We start from the raw sequence: 25062 nt of genomic DNA on the forward strand, positions 1-25062 counted from the left end.
GATGTCATCGCCAGAGGGCGGATTCATATGTACAAAAAACGGCAAAATAGGCATGCACCTATGCACTAAACAACAGGAATACATGCACTATTGCATACTCTGCAAAATACTTGTTTTTCTATGTAAAATGTTGGTTCACCAAATATCAACTGCTGAAGCAAAATACTTTTAGCTGCTTTTTCTTTTGATGATGATGATGATGATGGTGCTCGTTGTTTAAAGGGGCCTAACATCGAGGTCATCGGCCCCTAATGGTACGAAATGAGACGAAATGAAATGGCAATTTAAAAACCCAAAAACATCCACTGATCACAATTCAGAACGTGAGGACGAAGAATGTATGGATGGATGGATATGAATTTAAAACGATCAGTGGAACCGACCCACAGTGCCTCACATGCACAGAAGCGGGCATAGAACTATAGTATTACTGACCAAGGGACTGTTTCTATAGCACAATACTGAATCGATGATACTTGTAGTCGAAACCAAACCAAACCAAACCCCATGGCACTACAGCCCTTGAAAGGCCTTGGCCTACCAAGCGACCGCTGTTCAGCCCGAAGGCCTGCAGATTTTGAGGTGTCGTGTGGTCAGTACGACGAATCCTCTCGGCCGTTATTCTTGGCTTTCGAGACCGGGGCCGCCATCTCACCGTCAGATAGCTCCTCAATTCTAATCACGTAGGCTCAGTGGACCTCGAACCAGCGCTCAGGTCCAGGTAAAAATCCCTGACCTGGCCGGGAATCGAACCTGGGGCCTACGGGTAAGAGGCAGGCACGCTACCCCTACACCACGGGGCCGGCACTTGTAGTCGAAAGGGGTCCAAAATCCAAGTCAGTGGCCCCTCGCAATGGTACTAATCGCTAGAAAAATAGAACCATGGTATTTGTCCTGTTGCGGTACTAATCAAGAGTAGCGTAGACTCGCGGTATTCCACACATTATGGTACTACTCACAGGTAATGGAATTCGCACATGTAATTCAGACCTACTGTGTTTCGCACATTGCGGCGCCATTTACAGGCAACGCGAACCTATGGTGTTCATCACCTAAGTGTATTAACCACAGGGACTCGTACTATCCCGTGGTGTTCCTCATATAGTGGGTACTAATCATAGGCAAACCAGAACCATGGGTTCCCTCATCCCATGGTGTCACTCATATAGTGCTACTAATCACAGGTGCTGTAAAAGCCGTCGCGCTGTCGTTTGCTACCAATCACAAACCTATTTGGTACCTAACATAGTGGTACTACACGCAAGTAAAAGCGACCCATGGTGTTCCCCGCGTGGTGGTACTAATCACAAGTAGTTTCATGGTTCTAATTTGATCATCCCTTCGTCACCCCTTTTAGTTGCCTCTTACGACAGACAGGGGATACCGTGGGTGAATTCTTCGTCTGCGTCCCCCACCCACAGGGGGGTGCTTTTTCTTTTGGCATGATTTCTAGTGGTTACTGTTTTTCATACAACGAAGAAACTATAGGTTATAGATTGAACTTAGAAGTGGCTCCAGCGAGCTCGCAATGCACTAAACACGGTTGCCAACGTCGGCGCATTATGCACAGATACAAACTATTGGTGTGGACTGGACAGGTCCTGCTAGTGACAAAATTATGGGGACAAAGAAACAATGGTGGCATTATTTAATTTAGGCTGTTTCTGTTTTAATTCTTCTGTATAAGTAAGAATACTTTTTCCGGGCCAGTAGGTTGGCCCCGGTCATGCATCGAGGAAGGATCTATCCTCTCTGCTACTTCAGGTCTCGTACAACATTAGTTTTCTAATGATTCTGACATCCGAACCGAATATCAAAACGCCACCGGAAAAAATACACATTTTCAAGCTCTTGTTAATATTGTTGACTGTCAACAACAATGGGCTGTAAAGGCTTCCGGCGGCGAACGGAAATTTTACATACTCATTTCTTTGCATTGTTGTACCGATTTGAAAATTAGTACGTTGTTTTATGCAAAATAATAACAACTGCAATTATGCATTTATATGGACGTATCCCGTATATATGCATTTATATGCACCATAAAACTCACCCATTTGATTTCAAATGGTATGAATCCCTTTTATTTCTTACGGGCATATTATTTCTTGAAACAAACAAAACATGAAAATATGCCGACTGCTTGAATACACAACTGGTCACATATTTATAAACAATTACATTTATAACTTTTGAGAAAATAACAATTGTAGAGGCAAGAAAAACTGGGGAAGGATAAATGAAAGTGATGATGTTTGCAGATGACTTGTTAGTCTGGAGAGAAAAGGAAGAGGGAAAGATGAGGTGGAACAATGCGGAATGAAATTTAATGCCAAAAAGAGCGAGATAATGATCGCAATTGGAAAGAAGGAGAGACCTATACGCGGGATAATGCTTGGAGGGGAACAGCTTAGGAAGATAGAGACTTTCAAGTACCTGGGAAGTATCATAGTGGAGTAAATGATAAGGAAATAATCGAGTGTGGAAGACAAGCAGTAGCGTTCCTGAAAAGTGTCAGGATGCCTGGTCTGAAGCAAGGATGTCCCTCAGAGAAGCAAAAGAGTGATATACAGGACGTACTATGTATCTATCCTGACGTACGCAGCAGAAAGTTGGGCAATGAGTAATGAGGCAGAGAGCCGTGACTAGGATACGGGTAAGTGAGAAGCAGGGTGGGAGTGACAAGAATGGATAAGAGGATAAATTAGAAGGTTAGAGATACAGTAAAAGAAGAGCCACTACAGAACGGGATAGAGGCATCTAGACTTAGATGGTATGGACACATGAAGAGAATGACAGAGGAAAGGATACCCAGGAGGATGCACGAAAAGCAGAAAACGACTAAACGATCAAAAGTAAGATCAAGGGACAGGTTTATAAAAAATGGAAGACAGAGAAGAAGAGAGGCCTGGGCAAGAGTGAAGAGGGAGAAGTGGTGGGAAGACAAGGGGAGGTGGTGAGGCTTATGCTCCAAGCAGACCTGGCCAACAACTGGAAACTGCGTATGATGATGCAGTTTATGTCAAGGACAACCATGTTATAACGTAAAAGGAAAAGAACATAATACACTCAAGTTCATAAAAACCAGAACACCTTGTTGCTGAAGAAATGATTAGCATTTGAACCATGTCGGCCCCCAGGTTCAAGGTCCACATCGATATCTCGGCGCACCACCACCGACTGCGGCTCTCGAAGGTGATGGATCAGTGTGACTTGAGCAGACGTGCAGGATGCCTTGCAGAAGTATGCGAGAACCGTACTGTCAAATGAGTGAGTTCGAAAGAAGGCGCATTATTGGCATGAGAGAACGTGATCCTCCATCCGGGAAATTGCTGCTCGTGTCGGACGAACTGTGTCGGCCGTGCAACGGGCGTGCACAGAATGGTTCACAGAAGGTCGTAGAACACAACGAGATGGGTCTGGTCGCACCACCCAGACACCCCCCTGAGAAGATCGACACTGCATTGCAGGACAGATCTGCGTCCTCCTCGGCTCTGGCGCAGCAGTGAAACAGTGTAACAGATCGTACACTATCAGGAGTGACAGTCAGTCGCCGTCTATTACGGCCTGGGTTACCGGCGCGTCACCAACTTCTCCGCCTACCTTTGACGAATGTGCATAAACATGCTAGACTGCAATGGTATACGGAACGACATCACTGGGGACAGAAATGTCAGCAGATAGTGTTTTCGGACGAATCCAGGTTCTGTTTTTGTTTGAAAATGATGGCTGCATTTTGGTTCACCGCAGACGGGGGGAGAGGCATCACATTGACTGCATTCGCACAACACATACAGCGCCAACTCAAGGCCTTACGATGAGGGGTACAAATCGCAGTCGGTGTGTGTCTAGGGCACTGTGGCCGCTTTCACCTACATGAATGACAACCTGTACCCTTTTTGCATGACACCCCAGACGCCATATTTCAGCAGGACAATGCGCGAACACGTGCCTTCTTGTTGTCACAGGATGACAGACTGTTGCCCTGGTCCGCCCGATCACCGGACTTGTCGCCAATCGAAAATGTGTAGGATATGGTGAAACGACGGATGTGACCCAATGCCAACCACGTGAGATGAACTGTGGAAGCAGGTGAATGCAGCATGGATGGCCGAACCCATTATACGCGTCGATGCCATCACGCATGGAACAAGTTATCAGTGCCCATGGAGGACTCAGTACCTACTAGGCAGCAGGATACATGCTGAACGTAGGTAACAAATGCTAATCGTGTCCTGTGAATATGAACTTCCTATCTCTAGTCTTTCAAGGTGTTCTGTTTTTTATGAACATGAGTGTAGAAATTTATCTGCAATTTAGAAGAGAGCCGTACAGCACAGTTTCGTGGACATTTTCTGTTTCGTTGTTCTTTTAGTTAATCAATGTTAGGACGTCATGCCTGGGCAATTTGTAACGGAACGCTGCATGTTAGGTTGTGATCTGACAAAGGATTTCATACCGAGCGAGCTGGCCGTGCGGTTAGGGGCGCGCAGCTGTGAGTTTGCATTCGGAAGATAGTGGGTTGGAATCCCACTGTCGGCAGTCCTGAAATGGTTTTCCGTGGGTTCCCATTTTCACACCAGGCACATTCCGCAGCTGTACCTTAATTATTAAGGCCACGGTGGTTTCCTACTCACTCCTAGTCCTTTCCTATCCTATAGTCGCCATAAAACATGCCTGTGTAAGCGCTTGAGACTACTTGCACCTCCAGTGTTCTTTTTTAAAATCTAATTCTTGTCTTTCACGAAAACCGAAAAGCAAACAGGTGGTGTTGTTTTAAAAGAACCACAACTTGGCAACCACTATATCCTACATACACTCCAATCTGTTTGTCATATTCATGCTTTGGTTTACTTCTACTATTGTTAACCACCCGTCTAAAAAGACTAAATGGGTGGGGGACGCAGACGAAGAATACACCCACGGTATCCCCTGCCTGTCGTAAGAGGCGACTAAACGGGGCCCCAGGGCCTCTCAACTTGGGAATGTGGGTTGGGGACCACGGCGCCCTCAGCTGAGTCCTGACATTGCTTCCAATTACTTGTGCCAGGCTTCTCACTTTCATCTATCGTATCCGACCTCCCTTGGTCAACTCTTGTTCTTTTCCGACCTCGACGGTATTAGAGAACTCGAGGGAGTGTTTCATTTTCACGGGGTTTATGGCCCTTGTCTCACTTTGGCCGATACCTTCATTTTTCGAAGTGTCGGATCCCTTCCATTATTTCTAACTGATTAATGTTGTATAGAGATTGGTTGCCTAGTTGTACTTCCTCTTAAAACAATAATCACCACCACCACCACTCTGATTAGTGTTATATAAATACTGTACACGGTGTCTGTACTCTGCCCTATGGCAGCTGCCTCAGCCGACCAGCTTTAATCAATCAATTAATCAATCAATCAATCAATCAATCAATCAATCAATCAATCAATCAATCAATCAATCAATCAATCAATCAATCAATCAATCAATCAATCAATCAACGAGTCTGCAAATAATATGTATCGTGGTCCATTCCATTGTACTGTATTTGTTATCGAATGTTTTTCTTCACTGCGATTTGTTCGTAAGGCTAATGCAAGTGATGACCTTTCACGATGGACATTTTCTACGAAAACCGCGATATGTCATTAAGGGAAACTGCACTCTATTCTACTAAAATTTGCCATTTTTAATTGCCCATTAAACGTATTATTACCATCAATCAGTGTGAAGCAATGCAGCCACAATTTCCACTGAATTCCAGCCGCGTCGCTGCACGTTATAAAACACGTGAAGATTGATTTTATTTCGCATCTATGCTGGCTAATTCGTAGAACCGCCGCTAGGTCAACAGGTTTTCATTTCACTCACGGCTTCTGCGAACTTCGTCTCTGATAACAATCAATGACGTGAGGTTTGGAATTCTCTCTCTTCTTAAAAAAATACGATTTGTTTTACGTGGCACCGACACTTATAGGTCTTATGTCTACGTTGGGACAGGAAAGAGCCAAGAGTGGGGAGGAAGGGGCTGGCCTTAATTAACGTACAGTGCCTGGTGTGAAAATGGGAAATCACGGGAAACCGTATTCAGGACTGCCGACGATGGGATTCGAACCCACTATCTCCCGAATGCAAGCTGACAGCTACATGATCCTAACTATTTCCCTTGAGGGTGGGAGCGGCAGGATGACACACACGGTATACCCTTCCTGTCGTAACAGGCGACTAAAAGGGGCTCCAGAGGCTCTTGGAGCGTTGGTTGGCGACTACGGGGTTCTAAGTTGAGTCGTGGCATTGTCTCGTACCAGGCTCCTCACTTTCATCTATCCTTTTCAACCTCCCTTGGTCAAGTCCCGCCGGTACCTGCTTTCTGAGGGCTAGGGAGTCTTTCATTTTCACGCCCTTCGTGGCCCTTTCTTTCTTTCTTTGGTCGATACCTTCATTTTTCCAAGTGTCGGATCCCTTCCATTTTTTCTGATTACTGTTAAATAGAGGATGGTTGCCCAGTTGTACTTCCTGTTAAAACAATAATCGCCGAGGTGAGTGACTCAGACAGTTGAGGCGCTGGCCTTCTGGCCTCCTGGCTCAGTCTGGTGGTATTTGAAGGTACAGTACTCAAGTACGTCAACCTCGTGTCAGTGGATTTACTGGTACTCAAAAGAACTCTTGTGGGACTAAATTCCAGCATCTCGGCGTCTCCGAAAACCGTAAAAGTAGTGAGTGGGACGCAAATCAATAACATTATTTTTTAAAACAATAATAACCACCACCACCAGAGTGTGTTCCTTGTTTTTGTTTTGCTTGTTTAAAGGGGCCTGGTCATCAGCCATGTGTATGTTCCTACACAGCTCTGGAATACACGGAGCAATCTCAACGAAACTTTGTACACATATGACTTATTATTTGAAAACAAAATCTGTGTTGTAAGATACTCCTAGCACCTTTAAGGAGTCGGGGAGAGGAGAAGAAAATGAAAGCCTACAACCTCTTTTCCAGTCAGTGACCGGGTCAAGAATGGAATGAATGAAGCCCCCATCTTGTGGCGAGGATAGGAATTGTGCCGGCTGCCGAGGCCTGTCGCACTCGTCTAGGGTAATGATTAATTACTGACAGATGAAATGAAATGATATTGGAGAGTGGAATGAAAGATGATTGGGAAAACCGGAGTACCTGTCCCGCGTCCACTTTGTCCAGCACAAATCTCACATGGAGTGACCGGGATTTGAACCACGGATCCCAGCGGTGAGATGCCGACGCGCTGAGCCACGGAGGCACCACCAGGAGAAGGCGACATGAAAAAGTAATTTAAACCGACCGATATTACTATTGAATCCATAGTTTGTGAATTGTGACATTCCGGATGCTGTTTAAGTCCGAGTTCAGCCCCAATCGGCATGAGAAGGGGTGAAAAAGAAAATGTTCAAAATGACCGAGATTATGTGTGTATGTTCCAGCATAACCAAACATCAGGGACGTAGCCTGGGGAGAGGGGGTTGTTACTGGGGGCTCTTCCCTAGGTATAAAGGATACATTCTTATGTGCTTGTGTAATTTACGCAACCTCATTTTCAAGAGTAATTATTTGATGCTTTATTTCGCGAATGTATCGTGTTTCCTGGGTCACCACAGCGGTGTGTGTTATTTACAGCAGGGGGGGGGGGGATTCGGGACGGCAATCATCCTACAAGTAAGAGAGGGTAGCGAGCGAAAGCGACTCAGTTAATCGGGACGAAAGAATGAGTGAGTTTTTTATTGTGTGGTTCGCGCGCTGTTAACATCATTTCTGTGCTCTCCCCACCTGTCAAAGTCTTATACTAATAATGTATGACACATATTGAATTGTTTTGTATGTGGGAGTTTCGCGCATTTCGGTGCAAAAGTTTTGATGAGTTGAATGGATTTCAGGGAGTTGTGTCGGTGACAATTACTAAGTGTTCAGAGATACACATAAATTTCCGTTCATTTTACCGTCTAATAAAGGAAACTATTATACATTTTGTTGCGTGTGTTGGTGTGATATAAATATGTTTCGTATGTAAGTGTGATAAATAAGAATGATTAGGTACATTTACTTGTAACCATTCTTATGTTTTATTACTTTGAGATTTTAAATTCAATGGTCGATTCGCATTGTAACTGTAGATAGGTATGCCTTTTATCGTGTACTTTTTTTCCACCTAAACCATGGTGCAATATATGTAATGAAATCCAAGAATTAAAAAAATCTTCCTATTTTTGATTTCCAAAACTTGGCAGGTATGCTGAAAACTGTTTTTCTGATCATGTTTTTATTGTTCCGTATTTTAATTTAAGTCCGCCTCTGTGGTGTAGTGGTTAGCGTGATTAGCTGCCACCCCCGGGGGCCCGGGTTCGATTCCCGGCTCTGCCACGACATTTGAAAAGTGGTATGAGGGCTGGAACGGGGTCCACTCAGCCTCGGGAGGTCAACTGAGTAGAGGTGGGTTCGATTCCCACCTCAGCCATCCTGGAAGTGGTTTTCCGTGGTTTCCCACTTCTCCTCCAGGCGAATGCCGGGATGGTACCTAACTTAAGGCCACGGCCGCTTCCTTCCCTCCTCCTTGCCTATCCCTTCCAATCTTCCCATCCCTTCACAAGGCCCCTGTTCAGCATAGCAGGTGAGGCCGCCTGGGCGAGGTACTGGTCATACTCCCCAGTTGTATCCCCCGACCAAGAGTCTGAAGCTCCAGGACACTGCCCTTGAGGCGGTAGAGGTGGGATCCCTCGCTAAGTCCGAGGGAAAAACCAAACCTGGAGGGTAAACAGATGATGATGATGATGATTTTAATTTAAGATTTTGTCCGGTATTGCTTTACGAATATGAACATACCGTAGTCGTAATTCACTTGTTTCAGTGTCCTTATGACACACACGCATAAGCACCCTCGTTGTGTTCAATTTTGTAACTATAACTCCCCCCCCCCCCCCACACGTCGGCCAATCCTGGCTGTGCTATTGTTACACACGTAACTTACTATATGGAAAAAAATGGGGGGGGGGGGTAGGACACCCCTATCACGCCTGGGGGTGATGGCATGTAAAAATAACTATGTATGTATGTATGTATGTATGTATGTATGTATGTATGTATGTATGTATGTATGTATGTTTGTTTGTTTGTTTGTTTGTTTGTTTGTTTGTTTGTTTGTTTGTTGGCTATTCATCCTGAAGGCTGGTTGGATCCTCAACAGGTCTACCATTAGTTGTCATAGATGGCCTAGGTGCCACTGAAGAGGCGTACTAGGGAAATGAGGGGTGAGGTAGTTTCCCGTTGCTTTCCTCACCGAGGCAGAAGTTGCTATTGCATATCAGTCTGCGAAGCTCACTGAAATGCATGCATTAACCGACCCAATGAGCGATATTTTCACACCATTCATAACAGGGATTGGCTGCATAAGGAATGGTATTACTAGCATCACTCATGTTCGGCCCCGCGGTGTAGGGGGCAATGCGTCCGCCTGTCACTCAGTGGCCCCGGGTTCGATTCCCGACCGGGTCAAGGGTTTTTAATTGTAAATTATTAATATGCCTGGCTAAGGGTGTTTGTGCCGTCCTTAACTCTCCTTTCCTCACATTCAACACTCTACACGTCCGCAATTCCATTTACACGCAGGTTCATGGTGCAAGTAGGGGCAAAAGATCTCTAAGTCGACTCCCCGAACAAATAGCATTTCTATGAAAAATGCAAAAAGCACCACTCATACCTCAGCCACTTTCATATTGTCAAAGCCAAGGATGAGAGTCGAATCCGTTATGACACACTAGATGGCGTGGTGGGTGAGAAGAGATGAAAAAGGAAATGTCCAGAATGATCGAGGTTAGTGTTAAAACCATAGTTTTAGGGGTCGATAGCCTGATATACGTGCAGAGTGGTGTCTTATGGTTCTGAAATGTGGACAGTCATACAGAAAGAACAAAAACATTTTGAATGTTTTGAAATGTGGTTACGGAGAAGGATGGGGAAAGTGAAATGGACCCATAGAGTCAGAAATGAGGAGGTGCTGAGCAGGGTAGGGGAGGAGAGGAACTTCATGATGATGATACAGAAGATGAAAACATCTTGGACTAGGCACATGTTACGTAGAAATTGTCTACTATGGAGAATCAAGGAGGGAAAAGTTGAAGAAAAAAGAGGGAGAGAAAGAAGAAAGTTCGGAATGCTGACAAATGTGAAAAGAGGAAGAAGTTACTAGCAAATGAAGGAAGATGCTCAGGACAGAGAGAAGTGGAGAACATCCAGTTGATACCTGTCTAAGGACAGATTTACTGAAAGAAGAGGAAGAAGAAGAAGGTTGATTAATGATACCCCCAATGGCAGTCGGAATCATGTACATCATCTGTAACGCGACGTAAAAATATACTTTCCGTTATCACTTATTTTTATTTGTAAGGAGTAGCTACTGTACTTCCCCTCCTACTCTCAAAGTGCAGTGCAATATCCTTCACCAGAAAATCGCAAGTTAATGTATTTAAATATCATTTAAATGGACAAGAAGTGAAGCGTGATACCAAAATTAATGATCTAGGTGTTCTTTATAGTAATAAAAATGGTTTATCTTTCAATTAGCATGTGTTAAACATCGCCTTGTGAGCTGTTAGTCTTCCTCAAAAGAATCTGTTGTCTCATTGAAAACCCCGTATTTCTCGCTAATGAATCACTAATAAGTGTTTGGGTATCAAGCTGCCATCGATATACTATGATGTTTTTTTTACAAAGATGCGTATTTAGTCTCTTAGAACTAGGCGCAGGCATGTTTCATACACACACATATCGGTAATTTCCTTGACAGTCCTCATTTACTCCAGTTGCTACCGATTCCTGTTCCTCCCGTAACACGCACCAGGCTGTCACCTTTCACTTACCCAGGTACAGAGCTGAATCACACAGGAATGGATGTACAAGAATGGCAAGAATTAAGAAAGGAGTGAGGCAGGGTTGTCCACTCTCACCATACCTTTTCAATTTGTTTATTGAAGAAACGATATGTGTTTTAAAGGAAAGGACTAAAGGAATAAGATAAATGGGAAAATAATTCACAGTATTAGATTTGCTGATGACATTTCCAAGAGAAGGAGTTAAATAGAATGTTGACTGTTCTGTGTGATACATTGAAACATTACAAACTTAATATCAATAGTAAGAAAATCAACATTTTAGTTATGAGCAAAGGTGGCAGGCAAGTTAATACAAACATAAGAATAGGACATTCGAAAATAGAACAAGTGGAACATTTCTGTTACTTAGGCAACGTTATAACTGAAGATACACCAAGGACATCAAAAGAAGAATAGCTCTCGCTAAACCAGGCCTTTCAAAATAAAAGAAATAACTTAAATACCCATATAAGTATAAAAAACGAGAAAGGTTTTTGTAAAATCCTTTGTCTGGAGTGCACTACTTTACGGTTGTGAGAGCTGGACTATTGGAGAAAAGGAAAGAGATTCATTGGAAGCAACTGAAATGTAGATTTGGAGAAAAATGACGAGGACATTACAGGCTAAAATATTATGAATCGAGATGTTCTAAAGGAAATCAATGGGAGACAGAGCTGTAGTCGCTTAAGTGCGGCCAGTATCCAGTATTCGGGAGATATGGGGTTCGAACCGCACTGTCCACAGCCTTGAAGATGGTTTTCCATGGTTTCCCATTTTCACACGAGGCAAATGCTGGGGCTGTGCCTTAATTAAAAGGCCATGGCCGGTTCCTTTCGATTCCTAGCCCTTTCCTATCCTATCGTCGACATAAGACCTTGTCTGTGTCGGTGCGACGTAAAGCCACTAGCAATATACATATTCTGGGACATACTGTAGCACCGTTAAATGGAGTAAGTGTTGTGCTAGGTCAAGAACTGAGACATGTTATGTTCTTGAGTCGGGGAAAAGTCATTTAAGCTTCCATTAGTGAGAATGAGTTTATAAATTGTGGCTCTACCTTTAGGTCTTCATGAGGACGCCAGACAATTGACATAACAAGACGTTATGAAGAGCTGCCGGCCAATTGGATAATGGCATTGATCCGGTCCAAGGCCCTCTGCAGGGCGGTGAACGGTAACACTGGGAACAGAACCGAAAAAGTATATCACGGGTCAACAGGCTGAAAACGTTAGGGCCGGTTTTTCGAAATTCAACTTATCTTTTTAATATCTCATCAATCAATAAGTTAAGAAACGGGTTTATTGAATATGAGAAGTCAAAGGCCGGACAATAGCGCTGCAGTGAGAATTGATGGTAGAATTAGTTCCTGGTTCAAGGTAAAAAGCTTACGAGGGTTAGACAAGGCTGTTTGTTTTACGTCGCACCGACACAGATAGGGCTTATGGCGACGATGGGAGAGGAAAGGCCTAGGAATGGGAAGGAAGCGGCCGTGGCCTTAATTAAGGTAGGCTACATCCCCAGCATTTGTCTGGTGTGAAAATGGAAAACCACGGAAAACCATCTTTAGGGCTACTGACAGTGGGATTCGAACCCACTATCTCCCGAATGCAAGCTCACAGCTGCGTGCCCCTAACCGCACGGTGTAATCTACGCTGACGATTTGGTCTTAATGGCAGATTGCGCCGAAAGACTGCAGTCTAATATCTTGGAACTTGATAATAGGTGCAATGAGTATGATGTGGTAATTAATTATCCTTTCCAAGACTAAACTGATGTCAATAGGTAAGAAATCAAAGGGAATTAAATATCAAATTGGGATACAAAACTGGAACAGGTAGATCATTTCAAGTATTTAGGTTGTGTGTTCTCCCAGGATTGTAATATAGTAAGTGAGATTGAATCAAGGTGTCGTAAAGCTAATGCAGTGAGCTCGCAGTTGCAATCAACAGTATTCTGTAAGAAGCAAGTCGGTTCGCAGACGAAGCTATCTTTACATCGGTCTTTTTTCAGACCAACTTTGCTTTACGGGAGCGAAAGCTGGGTGGATTCACGATGTTATTCATAAGCTAGAAGAAACAAACATAAAAGTAGCGAGAATGATTGCTGGCACAAAGAGGTGAGAACAATGATAGGAGGAAGGAGATAGAGGATAAGTTAGGGATGAACTCGATGGCTGAAGCTGTAAGCATAAACCAACTTCGGTGATAGGGTCATGTGAGGTGAATGGAGAAGGATAAGTTACCTAGGAGAATAGTGGACTCTTTTATGGAGGTAAGAGAAGTAGAGGGAGATCAAGACGCCGATGGTTTGACTCAGTTTCTAACCATTTGAAGATAAGAGGTATAGAACTAAATCAGGCGTCAGAACTAGTTACACAGAGGATTGTGACGGCGTTTTTTAAATCCACAGAGGCTTGCAGACTGAAGGGCTGAAAAGCAAGACATTCTATAATGAAGATACCCGTGCTTCGTTACGGATTTAAATTGAAAGTTATTATTCAAAGTTTTACATTTTGGACAGTCCACTGTCAGCTGAGCCTGTAAAATACGCCCTCAGTTTGTACGTCAAACGCTTTTGGGGAATGCTCATTTATTTTCTGATCTAATACTCATTTGGACCCCATAGGGAAGAATTTGACTATTTTAAACCAACCAGAGAAATTTTGATTTTCTACGTCGAACAGTAATGGAGGAATGAATACAATTGTGAGGGGTAAATGTTTTAAAATATTTATCAACATCTAGGATATAGAAGACCACCCTTCATAACAAAAACAAAAGATCGTGCCTAAAACGGTTTAGGAAGAATGGATATTGCGTTTTTGAGAGTCAACCACAATCTAAACCCCTTAGGGGAGACATATTTTGAAGTACCGGTATGCGATATTTTACACCTAGGGCATAAAAGAAGACCCCTCTCGTAAAATTACAACTTTGTACCTCGAGCGGTATTGGAGGGATGAATAATGTCGTTTACGGAGCTAATCACATTTAACACTTCAGGGGTGGAACGTTAAAAAATATTTCCTATTTCACACCTTGGATTTAAAATATATAGCGCTATTTGGAATTTTGTCTTCGTACGTTAAATTGTTTCTGAGGAAGGAATGAATATATTTGTTTCGGATCCTAACCCCCATTAACTCTCTGAGTGGTAAAATTTGTTTCAAACCTTCTGTTATTTAACACTAGGATACCATTTGAAATTTTAACTTCATAATTCAGATGGTTTCATTTATATGCATATTTTTGTCATCATTCCTCACCTTCTTAGAGGTGTACTGTTTTAAGTCCACAAAAAAGTCATCAAAAAGAATTGAACTCCTTTTACACCCCACTGTAAGTTGACTCCAATCCCCCTCCCCCCTACAAAATTTGTGTGTGTCTATTTTTAAAGCATATTACAAATACCGAGCCTCCGTGGCTCAGACGGCAGCGCGTCGGCGTCTCACCGCTGGGTTCCGTGGTTCAAATCCCGGTCACACCATGTGAGATTTGTGTTGGACAAAGAGGAGGCAGGACAGGTTTATCTCCGGGTACTCCGGTTTTCCCTGTCATCTTTCATTCCAGCAACACTCTCCATTCTCATTTCATAGCATCTTTCATTCATTAATAAATCACTTTGGGAGTGGCGACCCCATCGTACTAACAACATATATCTGCTTCATTCATTACATCCCTGACCCGGCCAATGACTGGAAAACAGGTTGTAGGTTTTCATTTTCACTTTTTCATTACAAATACCAATTTTGTCGACCGTAAATCCTTCATTTTCGAGATATAAGTATCCTCAAACAAAGAATTCAACTCGTTTTTCAATTCATTTATTCCTTCCCTTAAATGGACTTTCCGAAAAAAATTAATGCGCGTTTCTTTGTTTTTAAAGGAGTTTCCAAATACAAATTTCATGTCTGTAATATATTCAGTTTTTGAGATATAAGTATCCTCATAAAAATTATTCAACCCCTTTACAGTCCCACTGCTTAAGTGTTTTTCTCCGAAGCAGAAAGTAAGTGTTTGAGAAATGGCTAAAAGAGGCTCGTTCTTAGATTGAAAGCAACACATAATAACACTTCTGCTGACCTGCTAAGCCTAACGCATTACATGATTTTCTTTCAGATTTTCTCCTTAGCCTTTGAAGAACCCTCCTTTTCCCACAAGGCAGTGGGTTCCTTCTGCACTATCCCCTGTTGCTGCCTCCTCTTCCCACAAGGCAGTGGGTTCCTTCTGTACTATCCCCTGTTGGACGGGTTGCCTCCTCTTCCCACAAGGCAGTGGGTTCCTTCTGTACTATCCCCTGTTGGACGGGTTGCCTCCTCTTCCCACAAGGCAGTGGGTTCCTTCTGTACTATCCCCTGTTGGACGGGTTGCCTCCTCCGCCAGTTCATATGTTTTGAAAAACTTTTATTTTATGCCTTAGCTGGCGTTAGCGTCTTCACACGTATCCCTGTATACGGTGCCCATCGGACTGGGTCCCCACCAAAACTTGGCCGCTACCGTAACTTGATTACAGTATCGTTGCCCACCCCCGCGTCGTGGACGCGCCTGACAGGATTTATCCATGTAAACACAGATCATCTCTGACATCTCATACATCGGGTTAAGGAGGCTGTCTGAAAGTAAGGACAGAATTAGGAATGATCAGATACGAAGAGACCTGTAGGTCAACCTGACCATGGAAGAAAGGATGAGTGTTGTAAGGCTGAAGTGGCTAAGACACGTTAAGCGGATGCAGGTGACTCGAACACCAACGAAGTATTTTGAAAAGATGGTTGCGAAGCGAAGACCAATTGGACACCTAGAAAAAGGTGGTTAGATCAGATAAGATAAGGTCTAGAGAAGAGGGGAGAAACATGGGATGCCATAGAGAGAAAAGAAGCATACCGGGACCCTAATAAATGGGGGCACATCGTTCTTAAACAACCTACCCGGCTCACTGGAGGGAATTCATAGTGATGATGATGGCTAAAAGAAAAAAGGGATAACCTTAAGAAAAACTGAAATTAATGATGTAGTCGAAACAAAACTTAAGAAAGCAGAATTTATTTGAAGTACTGTGGTCGATCAGTTACCCCTAGCTCTGTTGTTCCTAATCTCATTAGGCGGAACAAGGAATAATCTGCAAGTCGACTCCTAAACTGATCCTGAATGAATTTCGTAGAACGAAAACAAACACCAATTTTGCATCTTTTTGTACTTCCAGACACTGAAATCATTTTTGGTTTAAATTGTCTGAAGTTCTTTTTCGGCAGAGAGCAGTTTAAATTTCTTTAAATCCCGTTTCTTGTCTCGTCCAAATCCAAAGGTCTTCGTTGTGGGGAGAACATTGAAATTGAGTCGCAAGAACATAAAATCCCATTAATGCGCTTCCAAGAGTACTTGGGTGAAAACTTTTTCGAAAGTGCAACACTGTGTACCAGCCAGTACTACCAACAAGAAAACAACTGAGACCTCGTACTACACCAATGGAAACTACAATATTGTTTGGTATTCATTGTATGCTTCGCTGCATACATTTCTATGGCTAAGGTTGACATGGAGTTCAAGATTTGGAATCGAACCCGTAGTCATTTTTATAATGGTTAAGACCTAACACTACCATTTGTGATGGCTTACTTTCCGCCAAATTTAGGGTTTAGAATTAAAAATCAATTAAATATACTCTATTTATATCAAGTGAATACTTACAAACATGAAGTAATGTTAAAGAATGAATTAGTTCTCACTAGGGTCTTTAAAGGGTATGAAAATTACTACATTTTTGAAAGTGCTATGAAATATTTCTTCATATTTTTCTTTAAATATTTTTTCGAAAATACTTCGCGAGCCGTAAAATGTTGCCGCGGGCCGCCCGTTGGAAACCCCTGATAAAGAGTCAGTGTTGCCAGAGTTGAAGCCAGTGAACTTGCAGGGCCAACATATTCATCCTCATTGGATGTCGGTTGCCATCAGGGCGATCTGGTACTTCTTCTCGGCAACTCGAGAAAGACTTTGGGGTACTGAGCCTATATTATTCTCGTAGATTCCGGAGCCAAGACATTCTTCTCCTTCCTTCAATTCTACCTTGTAAGATAAGCTGAAGTAGTCTATATTTATGGCCAAAGTAATCAAGTGTCTTCTTTTGATGTTGTGTATCACCTCTCGCTCTTTGTTCAGGCGTTGGAGTTCTTTAGTGTTACGCAAGTAGGCGTCGGTAGCACCACATCTCAAAGATGGAAGTTTTTTTGGTGGTGTTCTCTGTTAAGGTCCAAGTCTCGACACCATTAAGTAAGACAGAAAATACATAACACCGAAGTAAACGAAGACGGAGATTGATCTTAAGGTACCTCTTGCAGAGAAGTTGGCTGATTCTCTTGAATGTTGTCCTTGCCTGTTCAATCCGGGGCGTCACTTCAGCAGCATAGTTCCAGCTGCGGAGATGCATAAAGCGTTGGACTTGTTCCAGTGACGTGCCAGCTACTGTCAAGTTAACAGGATGAATGACATGTTTGCTTACGACCATTACTTGGGTCTTTTTCCTGTTTAAACACAGACCTGCTGCGGCACTGTGTTCGACCACACAGCTTAGTAATGTCTGCAGATCTCGGCATTCTTTGTAAGCAGAACAGTACTATCTGAAATATCTCAGATTTTGTATTGTGATCCCATTAACAACAATGCCGCCATATTGGTTGTATCAGAACACTGGACACTAGTTAACGTAAATAAACACAATGTATTGTATTTATTGTAAATTTGCACTGTGTTGTGTGGCTGGGGCTGTGCTATCTATCTTCACTGCTTTCCCCAAATATCTGCAATCAAAATCGAAGGTTACTTTCTCTTCAGCTTAGATATTTGATGTAAGAATTACGGCGAAATACATATTTAGGGAGTAAAATTTTTAAAATTTTCTATTACAGGAGAGGAGGGTCCTTAACATTATAAAAAAAACCTGTGGAAGTTGCTTCAGTTAGACTCCTCTAAGGCAGTCTCTGAAATAAATGTTGAGCAACGTTCTGCATTTAATAAAAGTGTAGAAAATTGCGTTAACTAAGGGAATTGTTTACGAAAATAAAATAGAAACATTATACAAGAAAGAGAAGCGAATGAGGAAAATAGTGGCTGAACTAAACAACACCGAGCTCGATAGCTGCAGTCGCTTAAGTGCGGCCAGTATCCAGTATTTGGGAGATAGCAGGTTCGAACCCCACTGTCGGCAGCCCTGAAAATGGTTTTCCGTGGTTTCCCATTTTCACACCAGGCTAATGCTGGGGCTGTACCTTAATTAAGGCCATGGCCGCTTCCTTCCCACTCCTAGCCCTTTCCTGTAACATCGTCGCCGTAAGACCTATCTGTGTCGGTGCGACGTAAACTAAACAACGTTACTTGAGGCTGTGATAGATAATGAGTACTGTATGATGAAAATGAAGCAGAAATTCAGAAAGAAGTTGCCCGATGTAGTTCAGTCTAGACCTGCCTCTATAAATTCTACCCTCCACAGAACCCTCCAAGATCGTAGCTAGTAGATTTCCATGCCTGATTACGTGCCCAATCCAGATGTTCCTCACGTACTTATTGGTTGCTAACTCTTGTCTGTCCAGGTCTCACTTCCACGCTCCACACACATATTTCTTGACCAGTTGATTTCTTTAGCCGCTAATTGATGTTGCTAGACGTGAATAGTTTAATTTTCTTATTGAACGCTGTCTTTGGCCCAACTCGTTGGAGAGGGTCCCGCCTTCGATTCCCGGCCGGGTCGGGGATTTTAATAGCTTCTGATTAATTCTTCTGGCTCGGGGACTGGGTGTTTGTGTCCGTCCCAACACTCTCCACTTCATATTCATACCACGCACACAAACACAACTACCAACCACCACAGAAACACGCAATAGTGATCATCCCTTCATATAGGGTTGCGTCAGGAAGGGCATCCGGCCGTAAAACAGAGCCAAGTCCACATGTGCGACGCAGTGGGAAAAGCGGTAGTAAAAGAAGAAGAGGATCGAACGCTGTCTTTGGTTAATTCTGCTAAGCAGGTCATCCATCAGCAGTTATTTTGCTTCGTACGTAACTGAACTCTTCCACGTACAGTATTTGACATGTACAGGGTGTCTCATATAAACTAAGACCGAGCTCACGGTGTTTGTACTGTGCGCTACGGCAGCTGCCTGCGGCCGCCCTGCTTTAAGCGTGTACACAATCTTACCTTATAAAAGACGCTGGAAGTGTCCTCCTTACAGGCATTGTATCTGGTAACCACATTCTACCTGACGCGAGTAAGTTCTGCCAATAATGTTTCCCATTTCATTGGTAATGTTTTCTTTCGGTTCCTTCAGTGTGTAAGAGCCGCCGTGGCTCAGACGGCAGCGCGCCGGCCTCTCACCGCTGGGTTCCGTAGTTCAAATCCCGGTCACTCCATGTGAGATATGTGCAGGACAAACCGGAGGCGCAACAGGTTTTTCTCCGAGTATTCCGGTTTTCCCTGTCTGCTTTCATTCCAGCAACACTCTCCACTATCATTTCATTTCATCTGTCAGTCATTACTCATTGCCCCAGAGGAGTGCGACAGGCCTCGGCAGCCGGCACAATTCCCATCCTCGCCGCAAGATGGGGCTTCATTCATTCCATCTCAGACTCGGTCACTTACTGGAAAACAGGTTGTGGGTCTTCTTTTCCTTCAGTGTGTGAGTTTTTGTTCGATACCCTCTTTCTTTCAGTTTACGCCGCAAGTAAAAATCACGCACTCTTAGATCTGGAGAACGAGGGGGAAATAGACCGGCACTGATCATTATGTCTGCAAACACTTCGAGATAGTAAGAAGGGAATCTTCTGATGTTTGAGCAGGTCCTGAATCTTGCTGAAACCACCCACACGACTTTTCTTGTTCCGTCATCAAAACGTCGTCTTGGTACTCTCTGTATTTACTGTCGCCTCGAAAATAACATGCCCAATTATTCGTGTTGCATTAACAGCACACCAATAGCGGGAGTTGTGACTGTTCGCACGACCATTAAGATGAACCCAGAACTTTTACATACGAAAATATGGTGTTGCAATGATAACTGTCCCACCATGTTAACAGCTGACATTCACTGGCGACTGATGCTTGCCAGGTCGAACACGTGCAGGCTGCTTGCGAGGTCAAGAACTATGCGCGCGCCTCCCATACTGCAACTTACGTATCGGAGAGTAAGAACGCAGCTTCGACGGTCTTAGTTTATATGCTGCCTGCTTACCACAAGTCTCCTTGTCTTGTCCGTATTAATTTTCATTTTGCACCCAGTTAAGGTAATATCCATTACATCCAACATTGTATTCAGTTCCTCATCACTCTCTACTATTAAGGCAACATATCAGCAAACCTAAGCACACCTGTTATGTTCTCTTATATCTTGATCCCTCCTCTTTGCCCTGTTTTCTCTCTTATCTCTTCCAGAGCTCTCTGGATCGTGAGAGAGCACATCCACCACTCCTCCGTGGAGACCCCAGACGACTCGTCTGCCCTTCCACTTGACTCCGGTGTCTCTCAGCATTTGAAACAACTGCCATTAATCAAACTTGTCAAATATTTTCTCTAGATCAGAGGTGCTCAGCTAGGCGCCGGTTGAGGCTAGCCCAGTGCGGCCGGGCCGGTAAATGCAGGCAGTTTACGTAGTGAAGCGAGAGACAAAACACACTTTGTAGGGAAGTGGATTGTGACTACGAAACTCTCCTCCACTACTCAAGCAAAAGTTGATTTGGTAAGGTAAGGGTGTATTCTGCCCGAAGGCAGATTCGTACCTGCGTAGGAGTTTACGTGCGGTAGGGTGGTCAATTCCTTTCCGCTCCTCCGTTCCCTTACCCCCACCAACAGCGCGTGGCAACCCATTCAAATCTTGACCACGTCCAATGTTGCTTAACTTCGGAGATCTCACGGGATCCGGTGTTTCAACACGGCTACGGCCGTTGGCAGTTGATTGGGGGTACAGTAGAAAAAGAGACGCTATAATAGCAAGAAACCGACCTTTTTTTAAGATATCCCGCATTGATTCTTATTGCATTCGATATAAACAGTCAAGTTTCTTTACCTATATGTAGTACATTCGAAGAAAACTGACACGTTATAATTTTTGTGTTACAATTTGCAAAGATACGGACTAGCACATGTAAAGAAGGCTTTTCCTAACAAAAGAAATTTGCTCATTTCGAACATTGATATAGTACAGTAATTAGAAGAATGTTTTTAAAGACTTTCTTCTGGAGCGGGTCATTGTACAGAAGTGAAACATGGACGGTAACTAGCTCATAAAAAAGCCTAGAAGCTTGTAAATATGGCGTTACAGAATAATGGTGAAGGTGAGAAGGATAGATCGAATCATGAAGATATACTGAATCGAATTGGTGAGAGGAGATCGATTTGGCTAAATTTGACCAGAAGAAGAGATAGAGTCCGCCTCTGTGGTGTAGTGGTTAGTGTGATTAGCTGCCACCCCCGGAGGTCCGGGTTCGATTCCCGGCTCTGCCACGAAAATTTGAAAAAGTGGTACGAGGGCTGGAACGGGGTCCACTCAGCGTCGGGAGGTCAAATGAGTAGAGGTGGGTTCGATTCCCACCTCAACCATCCTGGAAGTTGTTTCCCACTTCTCCTCCAGGCAAATGGGATGGTACCTAACTTAAGGCCACGGCCGCTTCCTTCCCTCTTCCTTGTCTATCCCTTCCAATCTCCCATTCCCCCACACGGCCCCTGTTCAGCATAGCAGGTGAGGCCGCCTGGGCGAGGTACTGGTCATCCTCCCCAGTTGTATCTCCGACCCAATGTCTATGTTCCAGGACACTGCCCTTGAGGCGGTAGAGGTGGGATCCCTCGCTGAGTCCGAGGGAGAAACCAACCCTGGATGGTAAACCGATTAAGAAGAAGAAGAAGAAGAGATAGAATGATAGGACACCCAGGACTTGTGCAGGGAAGTGTAGGCGGTAAGAACGGTAGAGGTAGATCAAGGTATGAATGTGACAAGCAGATTAGAGCAAATGTTGGGTGAAACAGTTACATAGAAATGAGAAGGTTAGCAGAGGATGGAGTGGCATGAGAGCTGTCTCAAACTGGTTTGTGGACTGATGACTCAAACAACGACACAGGGTTTTAGGCGTACAAGCTACGATTTACAAATCATTAGATGGGAATGACAGTATTTCTATTTTTAAAAATAGTAAATTTCATGTTATTCATCCAGCAAAACGTAATATGTTTACACAATTCAACAAGTTTACTGCTTGACTTTGCACTTGTTTCCCTGTTCACTGAATTTCTGAAAATAGTATTTACAACTTATCAGGCATGATCATGGCGAGAGAGTTTCATCACCTGTTAGGACATAGATATTTATCATCGAAGATTAAAATACAACAAAGTAAATTCATACATCAAATATATGTATTTACAAGTTGGCCGACACAGATAGGTCTTACGGCGACGATGGGATACAAAAGGGCTAGGAATGAGAAGGAAGCGGCCATGCCCTTAATTAAAGTGTAGCCCCAGAATTTGCCTAGCGTGAAGTAGGGCTGCTGACAGTGGGATTTGAACCCACTATTTCCCGAATCCAAGCTAACATCTGCGCGCCCCTCACCGCACGGTTAACTTGCTCTGTCATTTGGCAAATACTATAGTATTAGAAAGATGTGTCCCTCAAAAACTAACTGCACAACTCCTGGGTGTCTTAAGATGTGTCCTGTCATTCTATCCCATCTTCTTGTCAAATTTAGCCAAATCGATCTTTTCTCAGTACTTCTTTATTCGTGATTCGATCTACCCATCTCACCTTTACCATTCTTCTGTAACGCCACATTCAAAAGCTTCTACTCTCCTTCTTTCTGAGCTAGTTATCGTTTATGTTTCACTTCTATACAATATCTACAAATAAATGACCTAACTAAAGTTATTTTTAGTAAGCGTGATTAGATTGTTGGTGAGTTTATCAGATATTTTAAACCAAGCAACCACAAGCTGCAACTTATCCATCATAATTCTGAATTATATTAGAAATTGTAATCGAAACAGACTTTCAACGTATTAGGTCGTGTTACGTACATGTAGTACGTGTTGAAGAGATGTTAAGTACAGAACAAAAATGGCCAGCCGGACACCAGTGGGATACGAACCCACAACCTCCCGATTTCGCGTTGAGCTATGGTGGCCTAGGCCACCTTTGTTCTGATTGAAAGGATCTGAGCTACAGGTCTGGCACTGCTGCTAGCACACTGTAGAGTGCGTTTAAGTCGCCCGTTGTGGGGCATGTCAATGAATATTGAATTTTCACGACCGCATTGTAATCGAAATAGACTTTCAACGTATTACTGTTTCGATTATATTAGAAATGTCTCTAAAGCACCTTTTAAAATATAATAGTGGAAATTGTAATTCATTAAATACGGTACTTGAGGTTGTAGGCCTAACTCTTTATTGTATCCGGTCAAAATACATTAACAGCAATGACTTATAAATTACTTATTTCTTACAATGTAAATTGAAAATGATGTGAATTTCTGTCCTGTTTCTTTCATTATTTTCTGCCTGCATTTCAAAAACTTGGGTATTGCCGCGGTGGTGGAGAATGACTGGAAGAACTTCGCCCAACGTTCAAGGCCTGTGACGTAAGCACAACGTCACTGTGGCTGATTAGAATACGCCCATCGCTTGCCCGCCCACTTACAGTGCTGGACACCCGCGGGAAGAAATGCATTTCTGCTCTAGATCAACAAATGAAATATATATTTCCTTCCTTAGGCGTTTCTCCAGCACTAGCCGTAATGATAATATTGTATCCATCGTGCCTTTTCCCTTTTTTAAACCAAACTATTCCTCAGTGATGAAAGTATCTACCTTAGACTCAAACCTCTTTTAGGATTATGGCCGTTAGTATTTTAGAAGCATGTGATCTCTTCTACGTTCTCTTTAATTAGCTTTAATAGGGGACAGTTGCCGAGTTATACTTCCTATTAAAACAGTAATCACAAGTCGTCTTGACGGTGAATACTCCAGTGCATTCGAAACATCGTCTAAAAACGAAGAGTGTATAAACAAACAAACAAACAAACAAACAAACAAACAAACAAACAAACAAACAAACAAATAAATAAATAAATAAATAAATAAATAAATAAATAAATAAATAAATTTATTAATTTACCGGAAGAGAACACAGCCACTACCACTCTCTGGAGCTCTCCACAGCACCTGGACCTCGCTCTTCGGAACGCTGCTGGTCTGCACCACGGTGTTTGGACACCTGAGGCCGTACATCGTCAAGGCATCCCCCAAGGTAGAAATGTTGCCCACTCGGGCGGTCGAATCGTCTCCCCAGAATGTCTCCGACTCTACAGCGATAGTGAATCCGGTGAAGGTCTGCGTGTTGCGGTCAGTGCGGGCACCAATCAGCGTCACTGAAACAACGAGAAAAGCTTTTATTAATTGAAGAACCAACTATAACATCTCATTCCTAACAACATATGACACCATATTTTGAAGGTGTCTAAAACGGGCTCTTAACTTGGAGTGCGGGTGGGTGACCACGGGGCCCATAGCTGAGTTCTGACATTCCTTCCTCTTACTTGTGCCAGGCTCCTCACTTTCATTTATCCTATCTGACCTCCCTTTGTCAACTCTTGGTTTTTTTCCGACCCCGACTGTATTGGAGCATTCGAGGCCTAGGGAGTCTTTCATTTTCACGCCCTTCGTGGCCCTTGTCTTTCTTTAGGCGATACCTTCATTTTTGGAAGTGTCGGTTCCCCTCCATCTTTTCTTTCTGAACCTTCTTTGCTGGACCTTCCTGGGAGAACACAGACCCTAATTACCTGCAATTCCAGCTTTGTATCCCAAATCTGACATTGAATTATTTTGAATTTATTACCTACCAACATCAATTTATTCTTGGAAAGGCTAATTTTCATACCATACTCATTGCACCTATTTTCAAGTTCCAAGATATCAAACTGCAGGCTTTCAGCACAATCTGCCATAAAGACCAAGTCGTCACCATAGGCCAGACTGCTTACTACAACCTAACTTAATCCCTCCCTGTCACGTTATATCTTTCAGTACATGATCCAAACAAACTATGAAGAACAGAGGTGAAAGATTACAGCCTTGTCTAACCCCTGTAAGTACGCTGCCTAAACATTGTTCAATGGGATACACAAAGTGTTCTTCAAATTAGTTTTTCTAGAAAAA

At 43.2% G+C, this 25062-nt stretch overlaps 1 protein-coding gene across 2 annotated transcripts in view; it reads right to left on the bottom strand.

Annotated features, from left to right (window-relative positions):
* LOC136884414 (spondin-1) overlaps positions 1 to 25062 on the bottom strand; it is a 433578-nt gene that overhangs the window by 153939 nt on the left and 254577 nt on the right. For both annotated transcript variants that reach the window (XM_067156552.2, XM_067156550.2), the window contains exon 3: positions 24023 to 24275. In XM_067156552.2, the coding sequence (XP_067012653.2) occupies positions 24023 to 24275 (253 nt within the window). The remainder of the gene's footprint in view (positions 1 to 24022; positions 24276 to 25062) is intronic.

Source organism: Anabrus simplex, chromosome 12, assembly GCF_040414725.1.
Source record: "Anabrus simplex isolate iqAnaSimp1 chromosome 12, ASM4041472v1, whole genome shotgun sequence".
Taxonomy (NCBI): domain Eukaryota; kingdom Metazoa; phylum Arthropoda; class Insecta; order Orthoptera; family Tettigoniidae; genus Anabrus; species Anabrus simplex.